The sequence below is a fragment of the Styela clava genome, chromosome 1 (genome assembly GCF_964204865.1).
Source record: "Styela clava chromosome 1, kaStyClav1.hap1.2, whole genome shotgun sequence".
Classification (NCBI taxonomy): domain Eukaryota; kingdom Metazoa; phylum Chordata; class Ascidiacea; order Stolidobranchia; family Styelidae; genus Styela; species Styela clava.
This window is the reverse complement of record NC_135250.1, coordinates 18,636,756-18,649,227: the sequence shown is the minus strand read 5'-3', so window position 1 is coordinate 18,649,227 and position 12,472 is coordinate 18,636,756. Positions and strand designations below refer to the sequence as shown.

General features: G+C 34.8%; 1 protein-coding gene across 2 annotated transcripts; it reads right to left on the bottom strand.

The window, feature by feature from the left end:
* Positions 1-5,687: 5,687 nt before the first annotated feature.
* LOC120325373 (uncharacterized) lies at positions 5,688-10,944 on the bottom strand. 2 transcript variants are annotated; one of them, XM_039391476.2, is made up of 7 exons: positions 10,532-10,944; positions 10,085-10,273; positions 9,791-9,933; positions 8,992-9,074; positions 8,786-8,863; positions 8,423-8,509; positions 5,688-7,840 (listed from the first exon to the last, which is right to left on the bottom strand). In XM_039391476.2, the coding sequence occupies exons 1-7, from the start codon at positions 10,532-10,534 to the stop codon at positions 7,677-7,679; spliced, it is 747 nt and encodes a 248-aa protein (XP_039247410.2). In that variant the 5' UTR covers positions 10,535-10,944; the 3' UTR covers positions 5,688-7,676. The 2 variants fall into 2 exon arrangements, with proteins under 2 accessions (XP_039247410.2, XP_077967276.1); XM_078111150.1 differs by having other exon boundaries at positions 7,662-7,854.
* Positions 10,945-12,472: the final 1,528 nt, after the last annotated feature.

The window sequence follows — 12,472 nt, the reverse complement described above, 5'->3', positions numbered from 1 at the left end:
GACACGTAGTGGACATAACGATCGTTTCAATATTATGTTGTTGTTGTTCTTGTTGTTCTTGTTGTTGTTCTTGTTCTTTGACACGTTTTTAAAAAGTCGCTTTTATCTTCGAATACTGGACCAATTGCTTTGAAATTTTCAGTGGTTGAAGATTAATTTTTTCGCTAGAAGGCTATTACTTTTGTTTATTCTTAAATTTTATATGAATCCTATGAGATATGATATTTCATACAAAATTTCGCGGTATTTATTTTTACTCATGGGAACACTGTTCTACACTTATTTCAAGCGGTTTCGCGATCGATTGTCTTGCTCAGTACTACAGCTACTGTAGGTCGGTACTGGTAAGTTGCCATACCGGTGCCGTAACGCAGTGAAATTGACTTATTCCTTCCGCGGTATTACTAATGCTGCAATGCAAGTTTTATAGCCTATCGTATGCGGAACGGAATATCAGACCTACAGGTTCGGTACCGGTACTGGTAGCTCAGTACGTAAGTACGATACTGGTACTGGTGCCGGTACCGGTGTCTTACCACAATGAAATTACCGTAACTTATTCTTTCACGGTCCTACCAGTGCAGTAATGCAAGCGTTGTAGCACTTGTAGCCTACTATATTTGTTTATTTTGATGAGAGTCTACTGGAAACAACATAAAATTTGAAAGGGAAGAATTGTTCTGTGATCAATTATCTGTCCTAAAGTGTAAATAACATAAAATTTGCAAGGGAACAACTGTTCTGTGATCAATTACCGTACCGTATATGGCCTACAGTGTACAGGTAAGATGCTGGCTGACTGCTAACCGGTACTGGTAGCTCAGTACGCAAGTACGATACTGGTACTGGTGCCGGTACCGGTGTCTTACCACAATGAAATTACCGTAACTTATTCTTTCACGGTCCTACCAGTGCAGTAATGCAAGCGTTGTAGCACTTGTAGCCTACTATATTTGTTTATTTTGATGAGAGTCTACTGGAAACAACATAAAATTTGAAAGGGAAGAATTGTTCTGTGATCAATTATCTGTCCTAAAGTGTAAACAACATAAAATTTGCAAGGGAACAACTGTTCTGTGATCAATTACCGTATATGGCCTACAGTGTACAGGTAAGATGCTGCCTGACTGCTAACTCAGTACCGCTTGACACGTTTTTAAAAAGTCGCTTTTCTCTTCGAATACTGGACCAATTGCTTTGAAATTTTTAGTGGTTAAAGATAAAAATTTTCTCCAGAAGGCTATTACTTCTTTTTTCGCTATGACGTCATCAAAATTATGTGACTCTACGTGTCCATATATTTGAGCATAGCTCTCTTGTTTATTCTTGTCATCAGAAATGCGTCAAGTGAGATGAGAAATTGTTTAATAGCAAGATGGATGGCACAAACGTTCAATGATAGTTACACAAATTACCTTATCTCGTTATCTCAAGAAATTAACTTTATTGTTTTTCATTTCAATGGTAGCGCTCGCTCACATCTATGCCACACATGTTTATGCTTACAGAGAAGTGACTGCCTCTACATCTGCTTTCCATTGAAATGAGGGAGCTTATGAATATTTAAGGAAATTGATAACGGCACATTATCACTCACCATCAACGAAGTGCTGTCCGCAAACAGTGAAACACAAGCAAGATGACTTCTGGACTTGACACCAAGCAGTTCTGTCAATAGATAATATCTACATTGCGCGACGTTACGGATCTTTTGAAAACAGTGGAATATAACTGAAGATCCATTTCGTTGTCTATACTATACGCCCAGCCAACGGCACAATACTAAATAACCATTTTCAACAGCCAAGCAAAACGGAAACGTATAATCCGACTTGCAAATGACAGAATCGAACTGGACGTTTTTGTTTTTTTTTGCCGTCCAGTAAACAGAGGCACGTGACCCGTGCAAGTCCTCTATATCCTCTGATAAATCAAAAAAAAAATGGGTAGATCGGCAGATTTTTTTAGAGAGTGATTTTAAATGGAACAAATTGTATATGGATATCTTTTATTGCACTACTGAAACTAAATTGCGATCTTTTCATGTGAAGATGTTCCAAGGTGCCATTGTACTAAACGATATATTGTATAAATTCAAACTTGTTTCATCTAAGTTATGTGATTTCTGCCATTCTAATGTTGGAACTAATAGCCACTTTTTCTATGATTTTATAGTTGTTCAACAGTTTTGGGAATCTCTGAACATGTGGATATATTCAAAAACAGGGATTAATTTTAACTTTTCCAAAAGAGATTGTTTGTTGTGATATGTTTGTAATTTTTATAACAAATTGTGTAATTATATACTTTTTGCTGCCCGGTTTATCTATATCGTTGTAAGATATAGAAGAGGAAACCACTGTTCAATGTTTTTACCACATATCTGTATGAAGTAAGGTAAATTGAACGATTCATTGCATATAAAAATGGCAAAATGAAGAAACATGATCAAAAATGAAAAATTTCAAGATATATGTATCAATGATTGTATTTATATGAATATACATGTATGCACAATAATATCTTATAGGAATATTTGTGATTGTGTGTTTTCTATGATTAGTGATTTATAATGTTGTAGATGTACCGATCAACTGTGTTTTATATATTACTAAATAAAAAAAATAATTACTACAATTTCTTGAGTTATGTTTTATTCATCTGCTGAAACGAATTTAGTGAACGTTAAAAATCAGGCAGAGATGAGGAAGATGAGTTGACCTTTCGCCTTTACTCCTTAGGCCTACATGCTTTACAAACTTTAAAATGCATAGAGTAAACATTAACGATCACTAAATTGAGTTTTAATCACAAGCACCATTTATTTCATGAAAGTTCGTCGTTGGCCCCCCGATAATTTAGCGCCGCGCGAAAAAAAATGTGTTACATTTATATCCATCATATTAATACCTCCTTTTTTGGGGGGCCAATCAATGTATTCCTTTTGATCCACTCCCAGGTTGAACCACATACAAATACATATATAGTTTTATTCAATTCAGTTAAGAAACTTTCAGGAACATTAATGGGTAAAATAGCAGCATGGTATAATATCTGGGGTAGAATGAGAGACTTAATAATGCAAACCCTTCCCAAAAAAGTCAAATTTCTTGTTTTCCTATAATTCCTATTCCCTGTATATGTTACGTAACAATAGACAATGCCTAATGGTGATGACTTCCTGAACGAGCAAAATAAATAGTGCACGCAACTGTTTAAAAATCAACTGATTATTATATTCGATTTACTTTCAACGTTCAGATAAGAACTGTTCGGATTATGGGATAGCATGGTATTACATTCTATGCTCATTAGATTTAGGATTTGTATATTTATTCCATATAGTAATTTAGCTAAAAGTTAAGATTGGGATGTCGGGACGGGTTATGGAATTTCGAATCAAGATTTCCATTCAATATCCCCGGGCTTTTTCAGAATTAATAAATATTTAAACAGTGCGCACATTAGCTAAGATTTTGAAAATACACTCATTCATTTTTTGTAAAATTGAAGCATGGACGGCGCTCCGGTAGTATTCGTACCAAGATGACGCACAACCTGCTGAACCCCAACCCCACATACTATGTTCAGGTTGTGCGCCATCTTGGTACGAATACTTCCGGAGCGCCGTCCATGCTTTAATATTACAAGAAATAAATGAGTGTATTTTCAAAATCTTATTATTATATATACTAAATTATATATAGGCCTACTTCGGGAGCATCGGTTAATCTTAGTGTTCCACCTAACTTTTTGTAGCAATTTTTTGCTGGTTTGCGTCTGTGTCAAGAGCACCACAAACGGTTTTGGATATGAGATGGATTTTGTAGTTGGTGGTATAAAATAAAAATGAAGCCCCATTGGTGAATCATGATTTTGAAGTAAAATGGTGCTATACGATATATATATAAAGCCAAAATATGAAGTGATTACAGCTAATGCCAAATGCACACGCAGGTAATTTATTAATGTACGTTATCAAGATATATATATATGTTGTTTCATTGTTTGTTTTATCATAGGGTAACCGACATACTTGATCTGGTACATTCTATGAATAGCTTTTCACAACTGCATGGTCAACGGTCAGGCTTCTTTTTTGGTGTGGGATCATTCTTATTACACAGCATGTATGGCTTTTGTTTTCTGTGTGAGTAGTGATATATCCGGATGAGGATTGCAAGATATCCAAATATTGTAACTGGAGGAGCAGTCGAGCTACATTATATTCTTCCCTTTAAATTTTCTGTTGAAGATTTTAACTTGATGTAGATTTCTACCTTTTTAGTGAGTAAGCATGTACTTTATGTTTAGGTAAGGTTGGGCTGTGGAGTTAAACTGTTGGCCAAAGTGTAGATAGTGTGATATGACTATATTTGAGTTTGTTGCATTGTGTGATAAGTTCTTGTGTCCCTAACAGAATTTGCTTTTGGATCCTCCAACCATAAAAATAAAGTGATAAGAATTTAATGATGAATACCCCGTAAAATCGATTTAACAATTTCATACATCTCTAAATAAATAATAGGTCACCATGTTTCCTTATACGCATTCATTTAAACACCTACTCGCAGATTGTTTTCTAGTGTTTCAAGCTACATCACAATCATCGATTGACTATGATGAATCTTCCATGTTAATTCTGAAGGGATCCTGTGAAAAAAAAACATCCTCAAATCCTTTGTCCTTGCTCACACCCTTTATAACCAATATAATCCAATACCTACCTCAGTATCAATACCCTAATTTAATAATATTTCACTCAAACTGTTACCGATAGCATTTAATAATTGATGTAATCTGGACTACAATTAGGCAATATTTTGGCATTTCATTGGTGAATGAAGCGGTTTAGCCACCTCTTCATGTACTCAACTTTGGTTGGGCAATTTGGCATTTGACCCCAATTATAACCAGCCTGGCGAAATCTTTTTCGTCTTTATATTAAATACTGTTCACTCTTGTTTGGAAAATTTTATAAAATTATTAAAATGGTGTGGTAAACAATTCTCATTTTTAATATAATTCTTATCCGTTATTCTAATTTTTTTTGTGTGTGTATTTATATTTTACCATATAATTTATCTAAAGCTTTTCTCTAACTTGTGGTTGTGTGTGAGTGTGTATGAATCGATTCCATAATTTTAGGTGAGTGAACACGTACCATTTCTTTTTGGCAATACCTTCTTCCATCTTATATTCTGGACGTTTTAAACCTTATTCAAGGCTTTGTTTCCTGATTTCATAATCAGTTTTTATTTATTTGTTTTTATCAATCATATTATGTTATTGCCTTTTATTCTGATTATGATGTCGAAATAAACTTATCTATATATATTTAATTGGCTATATATCCATAATGGTTAGCTGTATACGTAATTTTAGCTGTATATATTGAAAATGATGTCAACAGCTTTGCTCAAACAAACCGACGTACAAGTATTCAGATAAATTCGCATTTGAAAATGACGTCATATGTCTCTGATAACTCCTGATGACCTTTTAGACTGGCCCTCTGCAGTGAACCTGAATATCTTCGCTCACTTATTGAACACCAAGTGCACTTGTGATTCTTTTTAAATTGTCGTTGTCTTATTTATTGTTGTCGTTATACAGAGAATTTGAATTATTTAATTAAAGTTCTATTTTACACTACGCCTGTTTTGCTTTTATTAAGATATGTAGCTGAAATTCATATAGGCCATGTTCATTTCACATCAAATTTTATTTATTAATATAAACTTAATAAATGAACGATCATAAAATCAAGCATCAGAATTTCTATAAATTATAATCATGTAAAGTTTTTTGATTGTTATTTTATACTCAGTTAAAACGTAACAAAACGTGAAGACGAATCCATTTGCTGTCACAAAAAAATTGGATTATTATCTCCACCCAAAAATGTGAAAAACATTACAGTTACCCTACTCGAAAATTTACTACAAAAATGCAAATAGTTATATATATGAAATATCTCAATGTGAGCTGTGAGACTTTAGCTCCGAGATATTCCTAAATTCCATAACGCGATCACTCAAAAGTAACAGAACAGACTCAATTTCATAGAAATACCATCCTATGCTTTTTTAGATTCATTTGAATCATAAATTTTTAAAGATAGTTTGGATATTATTAAATTGAAAATCGAAAAGATAGGTAATATTCGAAGGCTTTCTAAATTTAATGATAGCCATAAATGACCGCATTGCTTGACTTATTACTAAGCTCATTTGAATCATAATTTTCAAGATAGTTTGGATATTATTAAAATCAAATTCGAAAAGATAGGTAATATTCGAAGGTTTCTAAATTTATTGATAGCCACAAATGACCGCATTGCTTGACTTATCACTAAGCTTTGAAGTAAAATTTTGAAGGGATTATTTATCATTGACATGATTCTCTAAATCGCAATATTTATCAAAGAGGGACGTAGTTAGAATTCGCTAGTGAAACAATTATGCAGTTTGATGAAATGATTGACTTCGTGATGTAGTGGAAAATTGCACATTCTTCTCTAATTCATCATGAATTACCTGGAAAAACCTAGCTCAAAGATAACCCAAGTACCCAAAGTTTAGAAAGCTTAAACCAGGGCTAATCAAACTTTTTTGACCGCGGGCCAGGTATGACTCAAACTGTGCTGAAGCGGGCCGAACAATTATTTTTGTCAATGTAATACAATAAATTCCCAAAGGTTGGGAAATCCATTCATTTTATTCAACAATAAAAATTCTACATTTCTAAAGTCTTGAATATTAAATTCTATATCGCAGAATATAGATCAAGAACATCATAACAAAAAAAATATATATAGATTTCTAGACAACTATCTTGAGGTTAGGTGTTAGCAAAACAATTGCTGTCATGAAAATCCGCATTTAGCAGTACAAAAGTTAACGTGACTTGTACTATTAGCGCAAAATGCAAGTTCGACGTTCATTCTAGCACGAGAAACGTACACAGTAACAGTTTCGCTGAAGGCACGCGCCACAAGTGTACCAGGACAACCTTCGCAGGAAACGTTGCGTACGGGTAGTGAATTTTATCCTATTTTATCACAGTCATTTCAAGACAATTTTTGATTACTGCAATTAAACTACAACTCTTAAGACGGCATAATGATGATTGAATTATTTGATTCATACTCAAATTTCGGAATTACGACCAAAAACTAACGAATAGCATTCAAAATCGCAAAAACGAGGTAGGCCTACTAATTGAAACCACGACCGAAAATATGTCCGAGTGACAAAAGTGTCTGAGCGGATACGAATGGGTCCATTGTTAAGTCACTTTTTGCATCTTACTGATTGACAACCTTACGAAATGAACGAAGAAGTCGATGCTCGGGGAAACATCTCTTGGAAAAAAATTTGCCATTCTTTCGTGTTATTGCGGACCAGATGAAAGGACGCCACGGGCCGGATCTGGCCCGCGGGCCGTAGTTCGATGACCCCTGGCTTAAACGAATAGATGTTACGTTTTGCAACATATGGTCTATACTTGATGGGTGATTTGCAATTATATTCCGTTTTTCAATTATGTTACAATCAATTATTTCGTGACAAAATTAATTATTCTCCCGGAATATATTGTAAAAGTAAAAAAGAAAAGTTCGAGTTCGTCAACTAGATATCATTGACTGGAATTTCTATAACCCTATTTTAGAGTTAATTTACTCCGATTTCATGTTTTGTGAGCCCTCTTCTGGTGCACAAACCTTCCCAGTGCGGGCTGGGAGCTTTTCCATACTTGGAAAATACATTCCATATGTTCACAACGTCGTTCCCAGTAGGTTGCTTTATCTTGTGTTTGATGGCAGAGCTGAACAGAGCTGAATGAAGTTGACTGCGTTTTTCATTGCACAGGTATATTAACAACAATGTTATAGGGAAGGATAAAAATGAAATGTATTAAAATCGTAATATACGTCAATAGTAAACATTCAAAATATCTAAATCAAAAGTTTGCATCTTCTTTACGCGTGTGTACCTATGGGCGAATTTTGAGATCGAAATTCAACACCATATCCTCCAAAAAAATAATAAATATGAAATAAGTCGCGATAGGATCGACGGTGTCCCCGTAAAGAAAGCATAATAGCATCCGAATTCATTGTGCAACAGAGTCCATTGAGGTTCCATAATTGTTGCAATCTTATACTGTATGAGGTTTACGGCCACATTTGATATTGCGCTTAAAAAATTTGTATTTGCCTATTCGTGGGGTGGATGAGATGAGTGTGATGTGTTGCTTGAAAAATTTGTCGAGTATGTTCAATTTGAGAAACCAGATCTAAATTATGAATATGGCCACGCAAACGCTATGCTTGTTTCTTGTTACACATAAGATTGCTTTGTTTATTGTATTAAGGAGTGGAAGCAAAGGCTTTATATATAAAAAAAAATTAACTCACTTGACCCAGAAGCACATTTTGCTATGATGAAGTATTCATCGTAGTCGGTAAGGAAGAAAAAGTTTCCACTCATCATTCTATATATCCCTAAAAATCAGTATTAAAACCATCCTCGTAAAATTTCGGATTATCAAGTCTACAGTTACCGTATCGCGAGTTATTAGAGCCTATATGTGTACCAAATATATTTAATTATCTTTGCAAGATTAACAATTTTTATATTTCTTTGAAATTTGTTTTTCCTGTAGAAGTTTACTCTTTGCCATTATGGAATATTTATTCATGATATAATTGCATCTGACAAATGATTTGCTCTAATTAGAAATAGTCGAATGCATGTTTTGCTTTTATTACACCACTTACTTGCTTCTTCTTTCTGCAGGCCGATTTCGTCAGGAAAAGGCTTAAATAATTCTCTAGCCTTTTTCGCCATTGCAGGAACTGAGAACAAGTTTAATCATAGAATTAAATTAATTAGTGATTTGTGAAAATTCTAAATCCAGATGTTAATAGAAACGCTCTGTACGACTACTCGTCCACGCATATTAAAGAAAAGAGTTGTAACTTACCCAGTTCCTGATTTGATGTATATGTTCCATCTCCGTTGTGTATAAAGTGAACGTAATTATCTATCGACTCTTCAGCTGGTCGGCTACAGAAGGAATTTAAATTTAGCATTTGAATAATGTGGCCGATTCATGCAACTATTGAAACTATGCAACTTTTTTCATGTATCCCAAGTATTGCGCTTTACCTCATTCCAAGCGTAAATTCCAAGAGTTTAAAATGGGAAAAATCGGATCTTAAAATGGAACGTCAATCGTATCATTTTTCTGGAACCATTTGTAGGTATAGATGAAATCAAATTGCTTCAAATTATATTTCAAAATTGCGATTTTATATCAGAAAAAGATGAATCTTTTATATTTCGATCTCTACTAACAAATATCTTTCATATTTGTATCAATCTTCAAGCAGTCTCTCTTCTTGCCTATTTCTGCCGTAAGGTGTGTCAAAGCGACAAATATTAGATCGTTATCAAATATACGTTTTCAAAAACCAGAAATCAGTACAAAGTATTTGTAAATATTTTTAAAATGACGTGATTATACACCTAAAATGTTGTCGACCCTTTTTATGAAAGTATATTTGGGCAAGTCTAATAGGCAACCCAAAAAGCCATGACAATGTTAATATATACCAGTGGACACAGGGCCCTTCAAGCTTACGTTATCAGAGTAACAGCCTGGTGGCAAGAAATACCACAAAACAGACGGGCTTGGATTTTGTTATTGCATATATATATGTTTAATCTTGCTCAAATGCAATGCGGCGCTTACTTGTCTGACGATTTACATATATTTTTACCCTTTGACTTGAAGTGTCCTTGTGAGTAGGAAGCCATCGTCTACTTCTGTAATATTTCCAACATCATAACAAAAGACAATTCCCTGTATTCTGGCAGGAACAATGTCCATGGCATCATACCATCTGTGTATCACTTTACTGGCCTCAAATTGTTTTATATTAATGTTTCAGTGATCAATTATCATTTTTTTGTTTGTTCCGATACTTCATTTAAATAACACAAACTTTTTTAAATATAACAAGAACTCGCCGAATGAAAGGCGTAAAAACATTATAAATTTGGCGAAAACTCACTTTCGCAACATCCAGTTGTTCGTGCTTCACATTTTGTCCACAAAGCTGTCCAAAGCAAACGTTGGCCGTGAAACATATGACAATAAAAATTGTTGTCAGATTTGCCACCATGTTTGTTCTACAATTCTTGATGCAGTTACTGCTGTAAACGACAGATGACATGACCGACTTCTCCGCATATGATGCCATCTGTCCAAAGCGTTATTGTTATATTCTATTGTAATGCAATCAATTACATCCAACTTCGTCATTCAAACACGCATGCACCAATGGGAAACTTAGCTTTGGCTTAGCCTGGGCACAAATAATTTTTTTTGTATGGTATGGTATATTGAAAAATGAGAGAAAAATGACACGATGAATTTCTGTATATATTGTTGACAAGCATTCATTAAAAAGCGATACAAAGAATTGCCAAAATTTATCTAAAATTGAACAAAAAATTACCATCCTTATAATATTGCAACGGTACGACTTAACCGGAATACCGGTAGGTGCTCGCCACTAATACAGTCTAGTAATACTGTAATAATTAGTTCAGAAGATCCAATGTGCTGCAAAGACACACAAGTAGGTTCGAAGTTCACGATGCAAACGAAGAGACTTTATTAAAATAGTGTAAAATCCACGCTTAAAGCAGATAAAATAGAGCGACAAAAATACGTTCCTTACCCAGCGACAGCAGAAGCAAGAAGAGCGAACACTTCGTACGCAGCACAGTTCACATACGCAGTGGTGGTTGGAGTCGAGTCACTGGATCAAACTATCGGGCGAATTAGGGCTCAGACTCCAAACACCAATGCATATACATTAACTAGACAAGAAAAACAAATAAATAATAGAACAATTCAGTCCCGCCACAATATCGTTAGAATTAGACTTTTGGAATTCATTTTCGCATGAAAATCTTTATATATATTTGTTTGCTCTATAACTAGCCTTTGTTTTTTTCTAAAAGAATAGGCACTAGGCTATTCCATATGATCAATAATATGGAAAACAAATTCCGTTATTGCGGCATATCAGCTTAGGTTTTTGTCTGCCATTGCTGTACGCACGACAGAAAAAATTCCACCGTTTGTGGAAAATAACAAAATGACAGATTTCCATATTATAACATTCTATTTTATGAAGGTGCCTGTTTAAACGGCAATGTCCCATGGACTCATCCTGAGGGCAATGACAATTTTGTTTTCAGTGCCCCTTTCATTAGAGCAGTGGTTCTCAACCTCTTACTGACAACGTACCATTTTTGTGTTTTTTAATCCGGCCGCGTACCACCAACAAACCCCCATTTTGGAGCGGGGATCAACGTAACAAGAAACGTGCTATGAAAGTCTTTTATTGTACCATATTCTTTTTTTGACTGTCGTGCAAAGTTTTAACATATATATATATTAAGTTTGAGCAGTAACAACGTATTAATTGCATGCAAAATCGCGAAAGAATTTGCGACGTCTACGGTCAGAACTGAAAGGCTTTCGCTTCGACAGGCTTAAATATTTATTCAAAAACTTACTGTTAAATGAGACGTAAAACTTAAGATTATGCCTATCAGCTAACACATATACCAGATAGCAATAGTATCATCTGATGATGTATCAAGATATCATCTCGCCACGCGTCGACCATTCCCGTCGAACGCTCCCTTCGTTGCTGTTTTTCAATGCATTGTGGACGTGAAACGGGCGAAAACATGCCGGTCTCGCTTCGTTTTAGGTGGGCAGTAGCGATCTCCAAAAACAAGGAATGGTAGCACTATAGATTCGTCCAGCGAATACATACAGTATGAGAGATAAAAAGAAGCGTTGCTGGCATAATTTAGTCAACCCAAACGTTAATTGTTGCAATAATTCAAAGCTGCTCGGTTGAAAACCACTGCATTTTACATCTATCTAACCTGCCCAACCTTCTTACTGTCGCGGGCCACTTTCACTCGAGGAAGTTCATTGCGGGCCGCAAACGTTTTTACTAAACTTGAACACCAGCCAAGTTCTGATTTACGTTATAATTTACAAAATACATAGAGAGCAAGTTTAGAATAAAACTGGGCAGAATATTCGAATATCGTGTCGAATATTAGAGTAACAGTTTGCTGTTCTAATAACTGGTAATACTGATAGCACAAAAACGTAAACGTAAACGCTTGGACAGCACAACGCACTTGCGAATTTCTGACGAACACACTCTGTACACACTTTTCGCTAACAGACAAAGACGTTAAAATTGAGTGGTATATTCACGTTATAATGTTTCTTTATTTATTCGATTTCAGTGGCTGTGATGTTTTTTCAGTTCCTAAATGAGCATAATGTACGCCAATGTCACGTGAATTTCAACAACTTTTCAGTAGGCCGTTTTGTAAATTTTGAAACATCAATACAAGTT